This window comes from Neoarius graeffei, chromosome 11 (genome assembly GCF_027579695.1).
Source record: "Neoarius graeffei isolate fNeoGra1 chromosome 11, fNeoGra1.pri, whole genome shotgun sequence".
NCBI lineage: Eukaryota > Metazoa > Chordata > Actinopteri > Siluriformes > Ariidae > Neoarius > Neoarius graeffei.
In genome coordinates, this window is record NC_083579.1 from 48,571,760 (window position 1) to 48,594,003 (window position 22,244).

Sequence of the window (22,244 nt, forward strand, 5' to 3'; positions counted from 1 at the left end):
TCCTGTGTGTGCCTCCACCATACCAGTAATTACCAGTCATACACACCACCTATGTAGTGGTTAGCGCTGTCGCCTCACAGCAAGAAGGTCCGGGTTCGAGCCCCGTGGCCAGCGAGGGTCTTTCTGTGCAGAGTTTGCATGTTCTCCCCGTGTCTGCGTGGGTTTCCTCTGGGTGCTCTGGTTTCCCCCACAGTCCAAAGACATGCAGGTTAGGTTAACTGGTGACTCTAAATTGACCGTACTGTAGGTGTGAATGTGAGTGTGAATGGTTGTCTGTGTCTATGTGTCAGCCTTGTGATGACCTGGCGACTTGTCCAGGGTGTACCCCGCCTTTCGCCCATAGTCAGCTGGGATAGGCTCCAGCTTGCCTGCGACCCTGTAGAACAGGATAAAGCGGCTAGAGATAATGAGATGAGATGAGACACACCACCTTGTGGCCAGTGTTAGTAATTACCAGTCATACACACCACCTGGTGGCCAGTGTTAGTAATTTCCAGTCATACACACTGCCTAGTGGCCAGTGTTAGTAATTACCAGTCATACACACCACCTAATGGCCATCTTCTTTGGTTGGCCGTCGGTCTGACGATGACGTTGTCCTCTTATGGTTGACTACTTCTGCTGTGGGCTCGGAGGTGGCTCAGCAGCCCAATCCTTGAGCAGCAGGTGTGGGGACAGTGAGGGCAGGGGAACTGTCCAGGGTCGTTCGGCTCCGCAACTGAGGCCTTCTTTCTTTTTGTTCTTGCGTCTTCCTGTCTTTTTTCTTCAGAGTTGAGCTGGGCGCGCCATGTTAGTGTGCGTCAGTTTGATCTGTCTAGCGCTTGTTCTAGCTGTTTTGGGGCAATTCCAGCATGTGAAAGGTTGGCCTTTACAGTCTTTGTAGCGTTTTTGTGGCCTGCCTTGGTTTCATTTGCCTGAGCACAGTTCTCTGAACAGCAGCTGTTTGGGTAGCCGATGAGCTTCCATTCGAACAACATGTCCTACCCATCGGAGTAGGTTTTTCAAGATCATGGCTTCGATGCTGGTGGACTCGGCTCGGTCAAGGACTTCGAGGTTTGTAACCCGGTCCTGCCAGCGAATGTTCAGAATGGACCTGAGGCTGCGCATGTGGAAACGCTCTAGCTGCTTAAGGTGTCGTCTGTACAGGGTCCACGACTCACATCCGTAGAGGAGGCTGGTGGGGACCACGGCCCTGTATACCTTGAGCTTGGTGGAGAGCTTGATGCTGTGCTGGTTCAGGACGTGTGCACGGAGGTGACCAAGTGCTTGGCTGGCCTTGCAGATCCTGGCTCTGATCTCTTTATCCAGGCTGCCGTCATTGCTGATGGTGCCGCTGAGAGACTTGAACTCATCCACCATCTTCAGTTGGGTTCCCTTGATGGAGATGGAGGGGAGGTGGGAGGTGGAGGCAGGCACTGGTTGGAACAGGACCTCTGTCTTGCCGAGGCTGATGTTGAGACCAAACAGAAGGGAGGCTTCTGCGAACTTGTTTACGATGAGCTGGAGGTCAGACTCCTTGTGGGCCATGAGGGCACAGTCATTAGCAAACAGAGCTTCCAGGACAATCTTCTTCACAGTCTTGATCTTAGCGCTCAGTTGGCGGAGGCCGAACATGGATCCATCGAGCTTGTATTGCAGGTACACCCCAAGGTCCAGGTCCTTGACGTCATGGCTGAGTATGCAGGCAAAAAACAGGTTGAAGAGGACTGGGGCCAGCACGCACCCCTGCTTGATGCCATTGCTGATGTCGAACAGCTCCGATACCTCTCCGCCTGAGAGAACCTGCCCGGTCATGTCATCATGGAACTGGCGTGTGAGGTTCACAAACTTGTCCAGGCATCCGAGCTTGGACAGGATGATCCAGAGGGCCTCCCTGTTCACTGTGTCAAAGGCCTTCATCAGGTCTATAAAGACTGCATACAGGTCCATATTCTGCTCGAGGTATTTCTCCTGTACCTGGCGGACGGTGAATATCATGTCTATGGTGCTGCGGTTTGGGCGGAATCCACACTGCGTCTCGGGCAGGTTTCCTTCTGAGATGTTGGTGATCAGGCGGTTGAGGATGACCCGAGCCAGAACCTTCCCAGCAATGGAGAGGTGGGAGATGCCCCGGTAGTTGCCACAATCAGTCTTGCTGCCCTTATTCTTAAACAGGGAGACAACCGTGGCATCCCTAAAGTCTTTGGGCAGGTCTTCTTCCCAGGTGTTGGTGAGGAGTGAGTGGAAGGCTTCTAGGGCCACGGGACCAGCAGATTTGAAGATCTCTGCTGGGATTCTGTCCATCCTGGGCGCTTTCCCCGAGCTGGTCTGTCCGATCGCCTTCAAGACTTCATCCATTGTAGGGGGGAGGTCGAGGTCATGGACAGTGGGCTTTCATGGGATCAGATCAAGGGCAGAGGGGTCTACAGTGGAAGGCCTGTTGAGCAGGTTACTGAAATGCTCTCTCCATTGTGAATTGATGCTGCTCTTCTCCTTCAGCAAGGTTGAGCCATCTGACGACAGGAGTGGGATGGTACATGGCTTGGCAGGTGTTTAGACTTCCTTGATGGTGCTGAAGAACATTTTGGAGTTCTGTGTGTTGGCATATCTTTGGACTTCATCTGCCTTCTTCTCCCACCACTCATCCTGCATTTTACGCAGTGCTGCTTGGGCCTGCTTCTGGAGGTGTTTGAAGCGATCACGCTTCGAGACAGAGGAGGTGTCATTCTGCCACTCAAGGAAGGCCTTCTGCTTGTCAGCTAAGAGTTTTCTGATGTCTTCGTCATTCTCATTGAACCAGTCCTGGTGCACTCATTTCCTGGGTCCGATGGTGGTCTTTGCTGACTCTGTCACCAGTGATCTGAACTGCTCCCACTTTTGTGTTGGGCAGCTGGTCAAAGGTCCATGGGCAGTCAGTCAGTCGTCCAGGTCATCCGCAAACTCGCTGCGTCGCCACAGTTGTTCGAGCTTGGCGACGTTGAACGTTGGCCTGATGACTTTCAGCATCTTGCGGTGTGTCGAGGCGATGTGCAGGGACAGGATGGACCTGACTAGACAATGGTCCGTCCAGCACTCAGCTCCACGCATGGCCTTGGTGATCCTGACATCACGGATGTCTCTCTGGCGGCAGATGGCAAAGTCTATCAGATTCCATTGTTTGGATCTTGGGTGCATCCATGTTGTCTTGTGTTTGTCTGCTTGCCGGAACAGTGTGTATGTGATGATCAGGTGGTACTCTGCACAAAGACTAAGGAGCATCAGACCGTTGGAGTTTAGTTTTCCTGTGCTGTGTGGTCCTAGCACGCCTTTCCAGTTTCTGCAGTCTGCTCCGACTCTGGCGTTGAAGTCGCCTAACAGGATGAGTTTGTCACTGGAAGTGGTGTTGGTAGGTCAGGCAATTGCTTGAGGAGCGATGTTTTGATGGCCAGTTCTACTCCATGAATTCTTTCTTCATCTTTGGCCTTGCCTTTCCAGAAGGTGTAGCCGCCTTTTAGTTCAGCAACAGATCCTTCTCCAGCTAGCCTGGTTTCGCTGAGGGCCGCAATGTCAATGCGGTAGCGGGCCAGTTCCTTTGCAATGAGGGCTGTTCTTCTCTCGGGCCTTGAGGAGGCCTCTCTATCCATGAGAGTGCATACGTTCCACGCACCGAGAATCAGTTTCTTTTTTCTTTGGTTTCGACCTCTTGAGAGGTAGAACTGCCAGCTGTGGTTTGCTGGCCAGTTGGATGGGACAAGCATTTGGTTGGGACACCTTTTCTAGTCCCCTCCCTCATATGAGGGTGAGCAGAGCTGTCCTGAAGAGGCTGCTCAGTTGCCTGGGGGAACGCAACTCCACTGTTGTCCCGGGGTCAGAAGGAGAGTGACTGTTGCCGCCAGGCCGCCTACGTGCAGGGTCCGAACTACAACTGCCAGTGGTCACCTCCACCTGTTGCTTCGCCCGTTCCCCATCGCCGCAGGACTTTATGGAGGGGGGAGGTGTTTGGAATTACACAAGAGGAAACACCTGTGTGGGAGGAGTTTAAAGTGGGAAAGTTGATGCATGGGGCGATCCCACTCTCTCAGCCTCAGAAGCCAGGTTCCAGTGGTACGGAGAAACCGTCATGACCAGGGACTTCGTCAGCTGCAATGGATGACCACAACATCTCTAGTGCCTTGACGTGCTCTTGGCACTCCACGGCGCTTGCTGTCGACACCTTCATGACCATTGGGACAAAGATGACCTCATCCGCTCACTCCGCCGACTCTAGTCTTCACATGCTTGGGTAGGCATACCTTGTTAAACTCACTGGAGGGTTTGAGACCCGACCGGCTCCCCTCACCTGGTTCAGCCCGCCTGCCAAAGCAGTTACCAGGGTGTGGCCACTGCGCATGCTACAGCTTCGTAGAGCCACAGGTGGGAGTTGAGTGCCAAGTGGGAACCAATGCAGGACGAGCTGTCTTGAAAAAGACATGACAAGCCCCCCTACAGAGGGCACCAATCCTCCTTGACACCTCATACACCTCAGTGTTAGTAATTACCAGTCATACACACCGCCTAGTGGCCAATGTTAGTAATTACCAGTCATACACACCGCCTAGTGGCCAGTGTTATAGCTGGTAAAGAAATAAAACAAAAGAGGCTGGCTATGATATAAGAAAATTTTACAACCCAGAAACAGATGGGAGCTCCACTTTTAGGCAGTGCCTAAATCTATATATTAAAACTGCACTCATTGTCCCTGAGACTACTTTTTTTTCAAGCAAAGGGTCGTCTCACACCAAATACTGACTTTGTTTCATTTATTATGGCTTAATGCTGTTTATAGTATTTTTTAATGTTGAAACATTTCATATCATTATTTTTAAGTCATTTATCACAGCTGTGCTGATATTCAATACAACAGCATGACCTGAGTGTGATATTGCTTTTACAGAACATTACTGTAAACAATAAATTAATATTAAGTGATATTTTGATTAAAATCTAGCCAAATGTTCCATTTATTTTTGCTCCACAAGTGGACACAGATCCCAAAGAAGCCACACTCACTTTATAGCATGTCACCTAGCTGGCTAGTTATCTCATATTGATTCATCCATTCCCGTTAAAGGTGCTTCTGGTAAAATTGGTGTCCCTTCTTTTTCATCTTCAACCGATGAGCTTTCATATTTTCAGTCAAAAGTTATATTCCTGGAAAGTATCATTTGTCATGTTCACTGATAATGTTGCTAATACTACCACAGAAACTGGTTAGAACTAGGAACTAGAGTTTAGAGTTTTCCATGACAAGTGGAGTGATACACACAGTGAAACATCTCAGTGGTGTTATCATGAAATATCAGCAATCTTGGAACGCCGCTCGACAAATCAAATTAGTGGACCGGAACTAAGTGTTATATAAAAAATATTATAAAGCACACTGTATCTGCTCATTCTCATATACTATATATAAATCTCTGTGTATGTTTATCCTCTTCCAAACTATTCTATTGTATTTCAGATCTGAGACACTGTGAAGGCATAACACAAGTTGAATGTACAAGGTGTGTGATGTCAATGGCCTGCTTACCTAGTTTCTCCGGTTAGGGGGTAGTAAGGGGAATGGGCAGAGTTGGCATTGTAGTAGTGAAGTATGGTACAGTACTTCATTCCAGGGAAGATGGGACTGCATTGTGTAGAGTCAGTTTTGTCTTCCTCATTAGGAGATACTTTTTTGGCCGTAGTGGAAGTGATTGAAAATAGCTCATTGCTGTTTTTAAAGGACATAATATAAACATAATAAATTCAACATAAACTGTTAAAGTATATAATTCCTCACTTTAATCTGATGCACTTTAAACTACATTTTTATGCTATTAAGATTACATTGTCATTTTTCTTAGATAGAACTGTACATCACATGTGGGCAATTCACATTTTTTAGACTGTCTGGCAGAAGCATCCAGAAGCTTCCATAGACTTCACAGATGGACTTCTGTAACCTACTACTAATCCTGAATCTCTGCAAGAGACCCATTATTTCTCATCAATGCTATTTTTTAAATGGGTCTAAAATTAAATCTATAATTATGCCCCCGTCATTCCTTTACATTAAACATAACACTAATTGCTTTTCAAAAGCCAACGAGTTTGGTTTTGCCAAAATGGTTGTTGGGGTAGTGGTAAAGCATTTCACAGTTTCTACCTACAATGTTGTGGATGTTATCTGGATTCCACCAAACATGGTATACATTCAGCTCTAGAAATACTGGCCCCCTTGGTAATGATGGGTATAAATAATTCAGAACAAACCCTAATCGTGGTCAATTAGTTCAATCTCACAATGAAAGAAATCTAATTAAAGTAAATTTCACTATACTCTTAAGCATTCAACTACAACTTCCTGTTTCACTGGGGAATAAATGAGATGACACATGCTAAATCTTCTTAGTGATTCATCAAATTGGGGATCAGAGAATCATTCATTTTTGTGAGACTAAATTAATTAACCACAAAGACATTTTTTCATTATCTTTCTTACCCATCTTATCCAAGCGTGCCAATAATTCTGGAGTGTATAATTGTACTTGATATATAGGAAGCCTGGCTCTGTTTCCTTAAATTTTTGAATTGTGTTCATCATTACATAGTTAATAATGTTAAGTGTAGTTAAGGGTTCTTAGCTTCCTAAAGGTGTTCCCTCTTTATTAGGAAAAGACCTTTTGGATTTCTAGGTTTAACCATTTTTAATGTGCTACCCATCAGTGCTATTAGGGTACAGCATTTTTAAGAAATAATTCTGCATCACTGAGTTGATGTTGTGCCTTATTATTGCACCATCAAAAGAATGCATGTTGTTGGGAGAGCAAATGCCACTGCTGTAAATATTGCTTTTTTTTTTTTTAATGTCCTACCTGATGCTTAGCAGTTGGGTGTTCTCCTTTGTCACAGGGATGGAAAACTTGATTTCGGTGGCACTCAGTGTGATTTTGGAGTCCAGGCCACTCTCATGGTATATGTTTGTGTGCATTCTAATACCAGCATCTATAAATTCTGGGAAATAGATGCCCATCTGGGTAACAAACTCAACTCCCATCGATGGCTTGAACGTGAGCTGTTGCTATCAAAAATGACAGAAAATATTCAATTAAAAGACTACTCCATTTTGTGTGCAACACCCATATTTTGCCAACATTTCCAAATGCCAACTGAAATAATACCAACAATATAACCTGCCATTGACTTGTGTCATCATTATATCACAGGAAGTCATTACAATAGTATGATGCTAACACTTTAACTGACCAAATACTAAGTATAGAATAATTTAATCTTCAGATTAAGTTTAGTCTCCAGATTCAGATTCAGTTCAATTGTGTATTGGGACTTAAGAAGTTTACCATGCCACGTTTAAACTTCAGGCCTCCGGTTGCACCAGGGGCAAAAATTCCAGCCAAAGAAAATTTCAGAGGGAAACCAGAACCTGTGGGTAGGGTGAAGGCTTCATCCAGGAACATGTAGTGGGCAAAAACCTCATTATCTGTTGCAGATAACAGTTTCTGCAGAAACTTCAGACATGAGAGAGGTATAAGGTTAGTTTTTACATGTTATTTAGAAATACTTGTAGTGTGTACGAGCAATATACTATTTTCAGGAGCCTAATTGTACATACTGGTGTTAAAATGTTGCTGAAGAAAATATTTTTGTATGTTATGATATTTTCAAGAATGCCAGTGAGTTCACTTGTCTTCATGTATCCCAGTTCTGTTCCCAAAAACTGGAGGTAGGCCATGGCTTTAGGAGCATCTTTATTCTCTTTAAAAGACTTGAGGCCTTGTCTGAACTCCTCAAAGTTGTCTTTAATCTGCTCCAAAATGTTCTGGGAGATCTGTGGGGACACTGGTCTATAAAATCTATTTAAACTTTCAAAATAATAAAAATAATGCCACTATACAATATGTTCCTTGTTCCGAGTATACCTCTCTCTTCATCCTGCTGCCTTTTAAAGGAGCAATCCATTTCTCCAGAAACTTGCTGATTTGGGGTGGAACCTGGTCATTTGCCCAGTACATAGCCTTGGAGATGGTATCAGGAAAGAATCCATTTTCACCAAACAAGGCATCAATGGTTGGCTCTAACCCTTCACTTTCCAGACCAATCTGGGGGGGAATGGAATTTAATTAAATACATTTGAGAGCAAATATTATGTGACATTATTTGATATAGTAAACTGGACAAAACAATACCTCCAGTAACTCCAAGTTGAAAGTATCAAGGGTGGTTGCCAATGTGATTTCTCTGGGCATATAACTGGCAGAGTCGAAGATGACATTGCTCTCTACAGAACCAGTCCATGGCACATGAATCTTGTAATTACGAGAAAACTTTGTGAAATCCCTAGCAGATAAGTCTGCATCACTTTCCAAGGCTTTTTTAATGTAATCCTTTGCTCTGTATGACATGAAGAGAAAACAGAGGTGTGAACATGGACTGGTGCCTTTATCAAAATATACTTTTTCTTATTTAGGATTTGCATAAATATATAAATTTTAACGTTTAAACTGAAGACAAGAGCAATATTTTCTTGCAAAAAGTTATACCAAATACCTGGAATATCCAGAAAAAAAATGGAAAATATCCTACTGTACTTGTAATGCATGTCTGTCTAAAACATAAAATATATGATTATATAATAAAATATAATAAGATATATAGGCTTGTCAAACATACGTCTGGAGATTTGGATCTTCTGTGTCCAAGAGGTTAGTGATGTGAGACACAACAAAGCTCTTGACCTGCAGATCTTTCTCATTTTTCATTGTCTTCAACACCTCCTCTACTATATCAGGGTTCCTCATTAACATTAAATATGCAGCAATACGTTTCTGGGCAGGTGCTTCAGTGCCCTGGTACTGCTGTAACAGGGCGCTCGTCACCTGGAAGCCATGACAAAAAATAAAGACTAAAACAAAGACATTGAAATCATGATAGAATAGGAATATTTTGGAAATGAAATAACAATGTAAAAGAAAATGTTCATGAAACAGTTGTATGTACGGTTTAGTTTAAATTAGCATTATTTCAGAAATAAAAGTTTGGTTATAGATTTGACTTACATCAGCATCGAGTTTCATCAGTCTGAAAGCATGGATGGCTGATTTTTGTACTGACAAAGAAGCATCCTGCTGGTACATACACTTTAAGAGAGTGGATTTTAGAGATGGAAAGCCCTCCATGTATTTTCCCATAACACCAATGACCTGCAAAACAATCCAACAATCTCAGTGCCTATATATCCAAAGCTATCTAACTCCTCGATGATTATCTAAATGATCATTCTGCTAAGCATTGCAAGATAAACTACTGTGTGTACCCTCAATGTGAGAAATGTTTTGTCCTCATCTCCTGAGCAATCACCTAGCATAAACTCCATGAACTCTGCGACTGCTTTCACTTCAGGAACATTAATTGCTTGATATTTTGAGAATCTATAAAGACACACATTTAAACATATTCAGTAAGAAATTTTTTACAAATGACAGAGTATTTTATCTTCTGAGTCTACACATTAAATATGCCTGTTTGAGGAAACTGGAAGATTAAAAAAAACAACAACAAACACTCACTTTATCACAGTGTTAGCAAGGGCATACATGATGGGCTTGCTCTGGCGGTGCTGAGCCATGCTAAGTATGTCTCTAAGGCGCTGTGGACTGGCTTGTGGCAGAAGACTCAAGACATATGTTATGGCATCTGCCTCCCAACCTGGTTCATTGACATCTCTCAGGACCTGCAGAATGGCACTGGTGCATTCATTGGTTCCACACTGGAACAGAGCTTGCCAGGTCAGCCATTTGGAAATCACAATCATTTCTTCAACAGCCAAAGACAAGGTCTCATTCTTCATTCCACGGATCTGTGAGACCAGTTTATGGAATAGACGTGCCCTCTCCTGGTTCCTTCTAGAGTGAGGCAGGTCATTGATGGTTTTCATCAAGGCAACAATGTCCTTTTTGTTCTGGATTAAAGATGTGTCTTCCACTTGTTCTTGGAAAAGTGTTTTCTCAGATGTGCCTGTTCAAAAAGTAAAGAGAGGAACCCTGCTAACAACTCTTTTAGACAATGGTGTTCTTTCAGTAATTAGGGTTTTTTTGCTTCCTAAAGAGATTCTACTTGGAGCATCCTCAGATAGGGGAAACACTCCTGTATATAGAACTTTTAAGGGGTTCCACCAAATGGACAGATTAGAACAATGAAGGCTTCTAGATTTAAACCTTTTAAAATAGTTGATATACAGATGGGTGACAAATTACTAAGATGGCCACCATGAGCCCACCAATCTATTGAGCTGTACTGGGGGATGGAACACCATTCTACCACAAGATATCCCCTCAAAAAACTTTGATAGTTGTGGAGAATGTTATCTAACATGTCAATCCAAAATCTCCCATTGGTGTCCAATTTGCTTGAAGTCTGATTACAGCATACAATTTCCATCATTTTCATCCTCATCAAACCATTTAGTGAGCCACTGTGATCTGTGGATTGGAACATTGCCTTGTCTTCATCATTGGATCGAGGTGTTCAGGCAGAATAACTTTGTACTGACTTTAATGATTCTTCCATCTAAGGCAAAGGTATTCACACTGAAGCTGGGACGTTAATAAATATTTAAATGTCCATTTCAAACCTGCCAGTCTTTACATATTTTGCATAGGAGCTCTACAGCTTAACAACTGAATGCAAAGATACACCAAAATATGCACAAGTTCTCAAAAAACTATGAAGTGGTGCTCATGGGAGAAGTGTTTGAATACATTTGCTATAAGGGGAAAACTGGGCACCATGCCAGCAAAATGTCCCTATAGTATTATGGCTAATGTTTTTTTTTTCTTTTAAATTGTCACCCATCTGTAGCTATGTAATTATGTGATGTATTAAGACTTTTTCCTTTAGGGTTACATACCATCTGTGTTGAAATATCTGTTGTTAATCTTCACTGACTCTTGCAGAACCAGACTCTGTTTCACCTCAGAAGAAATACCATACTGGCCCCTAAAGAAAATGCTAGAATTAACCTGGAGTAGTTTTAATAAATATGATGCATTTCTTATTCAGGGATTGAATAATGTGTAATGTGTGATAGAAAAAGAAACAGAAAAATGAAATGTAAATACACTAAAAAATAATAAATACACAAACATAAAATACAGTGGGTATTAAAATACAAGAAAGAGTATCTGTTGAATTATAGTGGAGCAAAACCTGCATATAAGACTCACTTGTTGAGACTAAATAAGTAATTAAGAGTCATTGTTTTGTACATGTACACATTAAATAAATAAATAAATAAATAAGTTAAGAGTAACAAAAAGTGCTTAAATAAGTCAGATAAGAACATAAAGCAGAGTTTGACCAAAAGGGAGGCATGGCTCAGTTATTATTATTATTTTACTTGCATATAGTGTGGCTTTTCAACATATTTTAATGTTACAAGCTAGAACTGAAATGGACTATAAATCACAAATTAGCCCATAATACTAGTAGAATGGGAGGGGCATAAACAATTTATTTTGCAAGATTGTTTGCAAATAAAAATTCTAAAAATTTTGTGATTGCAGAAGCATTTATATCATTTGTCTTGAAACCCCCAAATTAATTCTGATGCAACAAGCTGCCATAATTTGTTGATTATTGATCAACTTGTGTGTAGTTAATGTGTTTATCTGACAATAATTTTGTGAACTATATTTATTTTCCCCCAGTTCAAACTCATGGTTTATTTTGTGTAGGTTCATGACATTAAAAAAAAAAATCCCACTTAAGCCTATTTTAGTTAAAGGGGAGTGAAACAGCATTTATTCTAGTATTTAGTCCCTTTACTGTAATGACGATGTCTTCCAGCAGACAGACATGTTTTGGAAAATGTACAAAAACATGTAAGAGTAAAAAATATTTTATGCATTACTTCTATGTACTTAAACTGAAGTAGAGCCACAGCAGATGACTGCATGTTTTATTTAGAGAAAAACAAAAATGAAACAAAAAGTAGGCACAATTAATTAACTGGAGAACACAAAATAGCAAATCAAGAATATGAAAAAGAGTACAGCTTCAGTTTCATGACCTTGATTATGGCCAATTCATATACATATTTCCCAAGTTTTTACATTAAGATAAATGTTCTGTGAACACAAATGAACATAATAATAACAATGAGACCTATTTATGACAGTTACCTCAATGTATTAACAATACATTCAGATACTATTATATGTTTATTTGAATTCTTCTCAGAAGTATATCACTGGATGAATCTAAACTGCATTTTGTATTGTCTCTTGCTTTCCTGCTCTATAACAATTGTAATTTGTTAAATTTGTTATTATATGGCAGCAGTTGGGAGGATGTACTGGTACTTATTACTCACTCATGAGAGAATGGAATGAAGAGGTGTTTCTCTGTGCATTGGGCCTCTGTCATGTGCTTTTTCCTGTTGTCAAATTGATAGTTGCAGGTTTGAGTGCTAGTGATGAACTTGGTGAGAAGTCCATTCTGTAAAAAAAAAAATGAAAAGAAAAAAGTGTCTGAGCAGTGAGGAGGCATTATACATACATACATACATACATACATACATACATACATACATACATACATACATCTACACACACACACACACACTGCATAAATATGACCTAAAACATCATCAGGTTTTCACAAAAGTCCTAAAAGTAGATAAAGAGAACCCAGTTAAACAAATGAATCAAAAATATTATACTTGGTCATTTATTCATTGAGGAAAATGATCCAATATTACATATCTGTGAGTGGCAAAAGTATGTGAACCTTTGCTTTCAGTATCTGGTGTGACCCCCTTGTGCAGCAATAACTGCAGCTAAACGTTTCTGGTAACTGTTGATCAGTCCTGCACACCGGCTTGGAGGAATTTTAGCCCATTCCTCCATACAGAACAGCTTCAACTCTGGGATGTTGGTGGGTTTCCTCACATGAACTGCTCGCTTCAGGTCCTTCCACAACATTTCGATTGGATTAAGGTCAGGACTTTGACTTGGCCATTTATTGAACTTTATTCTTCTTTAACCATTCTTTGGTAGAACGACTTGTGTGCTTAGGGTCGTTGTCTTGCTGCATGACCCACCTTCTCTTGAGGTTCAGTTCATGGACAGATGTCCTGACATTTTCCTTTAGAATTCACTGGTATAATTCAGAATTCATTGTTCCATCAATGATGGCAAGCCATCCTGGCCCAGATGCAGCAAAACAGGCCCAAACCATGATACTACCACCACCATAGTTCACAGATGGGATAAGGTTCTTATGTCGGAATGCAGTGTTTTCCTTTCTCCAAACATAATGCTTATCATTTAGACCAAAAAGTTCTATTTTGGTCTCATCTGTCCACAAAACATTTTTCCAATAGCCTTCTGGCTTGTCCACGTGATCTTTAGCAAACTGCAGACAAGCAGTAATGTTCTTTTTGGAGAGCAGTGGCTTTCTCCTTGCAACCCTACCATGCACACCATTGTTGTTCAGTGTTCTCCTGATGGTGGACTCATGAACATTAACATTAGCCAATGTAAGAGAGGCTTTCAGTTGCTTAGAATTTAGCCTGGGGTTCTTTGTGACCTCGCCGACTATTATACGCCTTGCTCTTGGAGTGATCTTTGCTGGTCGACCACTCCTGAGGAGGGTAACAATGGTCTTAATTTTCCTCCATTTGTACACAATCTGTCACTACACAATCTGACTGTGGATTGGTGGAGTCCAAACTCTTTAGAGATGGATTTGTAACTTTTCCAGCCTGATGAGCATCAACAACACTTTTTCTGGGGTCCTCAGAAATCTCCTGTGTTTGTGCCATGATGTTTGTATCTGAGCAACATATTACATGAGACCAGTTTTCAGATTAAAAAAGAAAACATAATGAAGGCTACTGGGTTTTGCTACAAAATTAAGAAGCTCATTTCTTAATTTACCTACAGCTCATTTCCTTATAAAACTGCACTCCTTGTACCCAAGACTACTATTTTTTTTAAAGCAAAGGATTGTCTTACACCAAACACTGACTTTGCTTCACTTATTATGGCTTATTGCTGTTTATAGAAATTTTTTAATGTTGAAACACTTAATTTCATTATTTTTTAAAGCCATTTTTGGTGTACAGCATTTCTTTACATGTGCCTTCGACTTTTGCCCAGTACTGTGTATGTGTACATATACATACATACATACATACATACATACATACACACACACACACACACACACACACACACACACACACACACATACAGTGGGGAAAACAAGTATTTGATCCCTTGCTGATTTTGTTGGTTTGGCCACTAATAAAGACTCGATCAGTCTGTAATATTAATGGTAGGTGTAGTATAACATGCTGAGACAGAATATCACAAAGAAAATCAAGAAATCGACTTTAAAGAATTTGTATTAATTTATTTGCATTTTATTGAGGAAAATAAGTATTTGAACCCTCTTGCCAAAAGGACTTAGTACTTTGTGGCAAACCCCTTATTAGCAAGCACAGAGGTCAGACATTTTTTGTAGTTGATGACCAGGTTTCTGCACATATTAGGAGGAATTTTGGTCCACTCTTCTTTGCAAATGACCTCTAAATCATCAAGATTCCGTGGCTGTCGCTTGGCAACTCTGAGCTTCAGCTCTGTCCATAGATTTTCTATAGGATTCAGGTCCGGAGACTGGCTGGGCCACTCCACCATGACCTTGATATGTTTCTTCTTTAGCCATTCCTTGGTTGCCTTGGCTGTATGCTTTGGGTCATTATCCTGCTGGAAGACCCATCCACAACCCATTTTAAGCTTCCTGGCAGAGGGAAGGAGGTTTTCATTTAGGATTTTACGGTACATGGCTCCATCCATCCTCCCATTGATACGGTGAAGTAGCCCTGTGCCCTGTGCAGAAAAACACCCCCAAAGCATAATGTTACCACCTCCATGCTTGACAGTGGGGATGGTGTTCTTGGGGTCATAAGCAGCATGTCTCTCCCTCCAGACACAACAGGTTGAATTGATGCCAAAGAGCTCAATTTTGGTCTCATCTGACCATAACACCTTCTCCCAGTCACTCTCCAAGTCATTCAGATGTTCATTGGCAAAGTTCAGGCGGGCCTGCACATGTGCTTTCTTAGCCCATGTTTACATTAGACCGTATCAGCGGATCATCAGATTAACATTTTTAAAACGATTAGTGTGCACACAGCAACACCAATACACAATTTGCGTGCACACAGCAATACCAATACACGGATACGCTCGGCTCCGCAGGCATCCTGCGCTCCAAATCACTCCGCCCTGAACAGCGAGTGCCCTCTGGAGGGTGCGCACTCCGGCCTTGCACAGCTCACAGAGCACATGAGTGAAGTGAACAAGCTGTGATTCGGGACTGAGCCGCTGTGTGTGTGATCCCAGCGCATATCACTTACCACTTGCAAGTGGAAGGATGGCAAGCCTAAAGACAATCATAACTACACAGTGTGCAGTATTTGCATCAGTATTTGCAGTATTTTCATACTTTTATACTCTTTAATGAAAGGTGATACAAGGCGGAAGTCCGCGCCGTTTTTCAGCAGTCACGTCACATGACCAACGCCAGCGAATCAGGAAGGTGGATGTCACAGTGACGTTGTCCAATGAGACGCCAGCTAGAGCTCAGCACAGCGTATCCGCGTATTCTGAATGTTTACACAGCACCGGAGCTGACACGATCTGGATTGAATACGTGGACGCTGGCGGATTCCCGTTTCCCGGCGTTTCCAGGCGGTTTAATGTAAACGGACAGTGCATCCGCGAAGAAAACGAGACAGATACGGTCTAATGTAAACGTAGCCTTAAGCAAGGGTACTTTGTGAGCACTGCAAGATGTTAGACCATTGCGGTGTAAAGTGTTACCAATTGTTTGCTTGGTGACTGTGATCCCAGCTGCTTTAAGATCATCCACTAACTCTGCCCGTGTTGTATTAGGTCTATTTCTCACTGTTCTCATGATCCTGGAAACCCCACGAGGTGAGATCTTGTTTGGAGCCCCAGACCTAGGTCGATTGATGATCATGTTGTGAGTCTTGTACTTGCGCACAATTGCACCAACAGTTGTCACCTTAATGCCCAGCTTCTTGCTAATGGTTTTGTAGCCCATACCGGTCTTGTGCAGGTCTACAATCTTCTCCCTTAAATCCACAGAAAGCTCTTTAGTCTTTCCCATGTTGGAGAGTTTGGAGTCTGACAAACTGATTGATTCTGTGGCCAGGTGGCTTTTATACAAATCATTAGTGATATCAGGTGTCTTCAATTTACACTCTAAAAAATAAAGGTGCTTCAGTGGTTCTTCAAATCTCTGGATGGTTCCATGGAGAGTCAAAACTCTGTGATGAACCATTACATTATGCGAAAGGTTCTTCACATTGGAAATGGTTCTTCAGAGCCTGGCATTCTCTTACCATTTGCTGGTCAATGCACATAGGCTATGTTTACACAAATCTGTCTTCACTGCTCAAACAAATGGTTTAAATGGTTCTTTAAAGAACTGTTGCATGAACGGTTCTTTGAAGCCCTGAAAAAGGTTCTTCTATGGCATCGCCCTGAAGAACCAGTACTGGCCCCATTATTTTTTAGAGTGTAGGTGACAAGGTAATTTGGAGAGTCTAACTTGTCTGTATTAACAAGAACTCTTGATAGTTACTAAGGGATCAAATACTTCTTTTTCTCAATAAAATACAAATAAATTAATATAGATATTTAAAAGTTATTTTCTGGATTTTCTTTTTGATATTCTGTCTCCACATGTTAGAATACACCTACCATTAAAATTACAGACTGATCAAGTCTTTCTTGGTGGGTAAACCAACAAAATCAGCAAGGGATCAAATACTTGTTTTCCCCACTGTACATACAACCCCGATTCCAAAAAAGTTGGGACAAAGTACAAATTGTAAATAAAAACAGAATGCAATGATGTGGAAGTTTCAAAATTCTATATTTTATTCAGAATAGAACATAGATGACATATCAAATGTTTAAACTGAGAAAATGTATCATTTAAAGAGAAAAATTAGGTGATTTTAAATGTCATGACAACAACACCTCAGAAAAGTTGGGACAAGGCCATGTTTACCATTGTGAGACATCCCCTTTTCTCTTTACAACAGTCTGTAAACGTCTGGGGGCTGAGGAGACAAGTTGCTCAAGTTTAGGCATAGGAATGTTAACCCATTCTTGTCTAATGTAGGATTCTAGTTGTTCAACTGTCTTAGGTCTTTTTTGTCGTATCTTCCGTTTTATGATGCGCCAAATGTTTTCTATGGGTGAAAGATCTGGACTGCAGGCTGGCCAGTTCATTACCAGGACCCTTCTTCTACTCAGCCATGATGCTGTAATTGATGCAGTATGTGGTTTGGCATCGTCATGTTGGAAAATGCAAGGTCTTCCCTGAAAGAGACGTCGTCTGGATGGGAGCATATGTTGCTCTAGAACCTGGATATACCTTTCAGCACTGATGGTGTCTTTCCAGATGTGTAAGCTGCCCATGCCACACGCACTAATGCAACCCCATACCATCAGAGATGCAGGCTTCTGAACTGAGCACTGATAACAACTTGGGTCGTCCTTCTCCTCTTTAGTCCGAATGACACGGCGTCCCTGATTTCCATAAAGAACTTCAAATTTTGATTCGTCTGACCACAGAACAGTTTTCCACTTTGCCACAGTCCATTTTAAATGAGCCTTGGCCCAGAGAAGACGTCTGCGCTTCTTGATCATGTTTAGATACGGCTTCTTCTTTGAACTATAGAGTTTTAGCTGGCAACGGCGGATGGCACGGTGAATTGCGTTCACAGATAATGTTCTCTGGAAATATTCCTGAGCCCATTTTGTGATTTCCAATATGGAAGCATGCCTGTATGTGACGCAGTGCCGTCTAAGGGCCCGGAGATCACGGGCACCCACTATGGTTTTCCGGCCTTGACCCTTACGCACAGAGATTCTTTGAGATTCTCGGAATCTTTTGATGATATTATGCACTGTAGATGATGATATGTTCAAACTCTTTCCAATTTTACACTGTTGAACTCCTTTCTGATATTGCTCCACTATTTGTCGGCGCAGAATTAGGGGGATTGGTGATCCTCTTCCCATCTTTACTTCTGAGAGCCACTCCAAGATGCTTTTTTTTATACCCAGTCATGTTAATGACCTATTGCCAATTGACCTAATGAGTTGCAATTTGGTCCTCCAGCTGTTCCTTTTTTGTACCTTTAACTTTTCCAGCCTCTTATTGCCCCTGTCCCAACTTTGAGATGTGTTGCTGTCATGAAATTTCAAATGAGCCAATATTTGGCATGAAATTTCAAAATGTCTCACTTTCGACATTTGATATGTTGTCTATGTTCTATTGTGAATACAATATCAGTTTTTGAGATTTGTAAATTTTGCATTCCGTTTTTATTTACAATTTTTACTTTGTCCCAACTTTTTTGGAATCGGGGTTGTACATACACACACACACACACACACATATATATATATATATATATATATATATATATATATATATATATATATATATATATATATAACCCACAACTCTAATTAGAAAGGTTTTAACCACCAATAAACTCTTACCAGGTCAATTGGAAGAGACAGAGGACTGGAAGGGAGGTTGTGAGGATAAAAATGACTGCATGTTGACAAATCCCTGACCACAGTGACATCAGTGTATATATCATTCCTTGAGTTGACAGTGAGGTCAGTTGGGCACCTACCATGTATGGTAGTCTTTAAAACAAAGCAATAGTGAGACACTCATGAAATAATGGCACAGTAATGACCACACGGTAACATATTAGGCATTCCAGGACAGGACATAATAGAAATGTATACACAAACCCTCAGATGAACAGAATAAATAAATAAATAAATACAGAGCTCCAAATATTGTTCTAAACCCTTTATCCGAAACAATCTTACCATTATTCTGTTATGCTCCTCCTCAGTGGCAGGCACTAAAAGAGCAGATATGATCCCTTTCTTTAAGCTCACTATTTTCTCAGGGTCATCCTTTTCAGGATAGATGAATTGTTTGCCCACAGGCTTCACCACAAATTTCAAGGGGCTCCTAAATACACCAGAAATTAATTCCAATTAGTAATCAGTCCACATTAATGAGAATATCTTCTCCTTCACACTATGTACTCATCCTTTGTCAGTGTTGTTTGAAACCCTAGACTCATTGCATTCACCTCTTCATGGCAGCCTTGAAGGACTCGGTTCCAGGAGCTGGTGTATAGACTGGCTGTCCCTGATCATCAATGCCAGTCACTTCACTCAGTGCACACTCAGTGGTGTGCAGGACAAATTTGCATGTCTGTGGAACGTCAAGTTCTACCTAGATGAGGAAACAGGTGAAAAATTGAGAATTAGAAATGCCACTGTGAATGACATGGAATGAATTATGAACATATTTTGTGACTAATGTAAGGGTCTCTGAGAGTGATAAATTGAGCCCCTCAGGCTAAATGTCTTCAAGATAGTTACACAATACAGTTATCTCGAATTACTCTTCACTGACAAACACACCACAATACCATAATACATAATACTTATTAATTTCTAAGATGTAATGTTTAGCTTCTGTATATTCTATGGTCCTCTCAATCATATTTTTAAAAACATATAAAAATTATACTTTCAATATCATATCATTTTGGGGTGGTGTAGTGGTTAGCACTGTCGCCTCACAGCAAGAAGGTTCTGGGTTCGAGCCCAGTGGCTGACGGGGGCCTTTCTGTGTGGAGTGTGCATGTTCTCCCTGTGTCTGTGTGGGTTTCCTCTGGGTGCTCCGGTTTCCCCCACAGTCCAAAGACATATAGGTTAGGCTAATTGGTGGCTCTAAATTGACCGTAGGTGTGAATGTGAGTGTGAATGGTTGTTTGTCTTTATGTGTCGGCCCTGTGATGACCTGGTGACTTGTCCAGGGTGTACCCTGCCTCTCATCCATAGTCAGCTGGGATATGCTTCAGCTTGCCCATGGCCCTGCATAGGATAAGCAATTATGGATAATGGATGGATGGACTGATTATTTTCATACCTTACAGGATATTCTGTGTCCATTCTTGATGTCAGCTGTTCCAGGCACTCCATTTGTGCTCTCAGATATGTACTGATAAGTATATTTTTTCAAGTTCCTAAATCGTGTTGCCACTAGACATCAAAAATAATGGCAAATAAGTAATGTCATGTAAACAATTTGTATACTGATCAAGTGTCAGAATCAAATTTAATCTCAACATTTTAGTCAGTCATTTTCGTAATTTCATGTGATGTATTCATGGGTTGTTTTGAACCATTTCATAAACAGTTCCAAATCAGCATTTTGACCAGAGAACTTTGGACTGTCCGCTTGTCTGTGACCAAACACATTCATCAATACATGCTACTCATAAACAACAGAGTACAAAGGTTGTTGATATCTTTTCAGCTTGACATAAATAAATCAATACGAACTAAAATTCCAAAGTTTGACTGGTTTCATATTGCACAGCATTTGACAAAATAAAAAATATATACTACTACTACTACTAATAATAATAATAATAATAATAATAATAATTATTATTATTATTATTATTATTATTATTATTATTTTCATGGATAACTTACATGGACATAATGGTTCTTCTCCTGCCACTTCATCAGTCACTTGCGTGTTTGACTCTGGACAAGGAAGATTACAGAGTTCGCTTACATTTATAATTATTCACTAATTTGATCAACTAAATAATAACACAGCTCAAAACTAAAATCAAGTAAAAGCACATTTGGAGCAGGGTTGTAAGTAATGAAATTGCAAATAATTACATTTGAAATTGTTATATAGGTTTAATGTAATCTTTTTCTGGTTATGGTGCATCCCCCTGAAAATATGTGAGAAGAGTAATCTAATTTTAAAGAAGCATATATAAAGAGAAAATGATTCTTTAGTGTTGTTTTGATTAACAGATGAAGGCTAAGAGCAATGCTTTAGAATATACTTTACATGCCATTTAAAGTTAATATGGTGTGAATTTGTAAGCATATATTGTCACTGAAGAAATTTTGATTAATGTTAATTTTCTTTTCTGTTCCACCCATGCTTTTGCAAAAATAATAAACAAACAAACAAATAAATAAAATTACAATATCAGTTTAACAAACTGCATCAATTACTACAGAACCCATTCATAGAGCACTAATTTATAAACATATATAAATTAGTGTACACGTATCTATAATATACTGATATATGTGAAAGAGATTATCCAATAATAAATAGAATTTCAAATGAATTATATTGTGATGGAAGAAAACATTTCCCTGGACAAATTTTTAAAAATTGCCATCCATATCTTTTTAACATTTAGTCACCTTAACCAGCCACATAATGTAAAGTATTACGTAAGTCTAAATTCAATTTGATAAAATTTTTTGATATGAATCTTACCAGCCAAAGCATAAGCACTGAGTAGAAGAAACAGACAGAGCTTAGTGTCTCCCATGATGGACACCAAAAAGCTCAGGTCGTTGCTCTTCTTTTTTCTTTTACTAACAAACACTCACCTGTTTCTGACTCCCAGACAGTCTGTGAGTTTTTATAAACCTCTCCGACCCTTCACCCTCTCCTCCAATCAGATCACAGACAGTAGACTGGTATCTGTGTGGCGCCAAAGTCTTCCATCATCCCAGGGTTTGCGAATTAAGTATTAACATTCTTTTTTTTTTTAATACATAGCATAATAAAATGTATAGTCTTAAAACAATCTGTATAAGTTTGAGACCAAGAAAAAATATGTAAAACTATAGCCAAATATGCTTAACCTCAAACAGTAATGTAGTTCCTCTATCAACTACTAGTTCTGGGATGTGATATAAAACGTGTATATATATATATATATATATATGGCGGCACGGTGGTGTAGTGGTTAGCGCTGTCGCCTCACAGCAAGAAGGTCTGGGTTTGAAGCCCGTGGCCGGCGAGGGCCTTTCTGTGCAGAGTTTGCATGTTCTCCCTGTGTCTGCGTGGGTTTCCTCCGGGTGCTCCGGTTTCCCCCACAGTCCAAAGACATGCAGGTTAGGTTAACTGGTGACTCTAAATTGACCGTAGGTGTGAATGTGAGTGTGAATGGTTGTCTGTGTCTATGTGATAGCCCTGTGATGACCTGGCGACTTGTCCAGGGTGTACCCCGCCTTTCGCCCGTAGTCAGCTGGGATAGGCTCCAGCTT

The 22,244-nt window shown here is 40.8% G+C and overlaps 1 protein-coding gene across 1 annotated transcript in view; it reads right to left on the bottom strand.

Annotated features, from left to right (window-relative positions):
* apoba (apolipoprotein Ba) overlaps positions 1-21,520 on the bottom strand; it is a 41,703-nt gene extending 20,183 nt beyond the window's left edge. Inside the window, exons 1-18 of the mRNA XM_060933032.1 lie at positions 21,466-21,520; positions 20,646-20,699; positions 20,074-20,186; positions 19,226-19,371; positions 18,954-19,101; positions 18,609-18,761; positions 12,368-12,492; positions 10,904-10,992; positions 9,564-10,011; positions 9,311-9,425; positions 9,054-9,197; positions 8,668-8,873; positions 8,184-8,388; positions 7,917-8,096; positions 7,610-7,825; positions 7,338-7,505; positions 6,852-7,057; positions 5,528-5,707 (exon numbers count right to left, since the gene is read on the bottom strand). Of these exons, the coding sequence (XP_060789015.1) occupies positions 5,528-5,707; positions 6,852-7,057; positions 7,338-7,505; positions 7,610-7,825; positions 7,917-8,096; positions 8,184-8,388; positions 8,668-8,873; positions 9,054-9,197; positions 9,311-9,425; positions 9,564-10,011; positions 10,904-10,992; positions 12,368-12,492; positions 18,609-18,761; positions 18,954-19,101; positions 19,226-19,371; positions 20,074-20,186; positions 20,646-20,699; positions 21,466-21,520 (2,951 nt within the window). The remainder of the gene's footprint in view (positions 1-5,527; positions 5,708-6,851; positions 7,058-7,337; positions 7,506-7,609; positions 7,826-7,916; positions 8,097-8,183; positions 8,389-8,667; positions 8,874-9,053; positions 9,198-9,310; positions 9,426-9,563; positions 10,012-10,903; positions 10,993-12,367; positions 12,493-18,608; positions 18,762-18,953; positions 19,102-19,225; positions 19,372-20,073; positions 20,187-20,645; positions 20,700-21,465) is intronic.
* Positions 21,521-22,244: the final 724 nt, after the last annotated feature.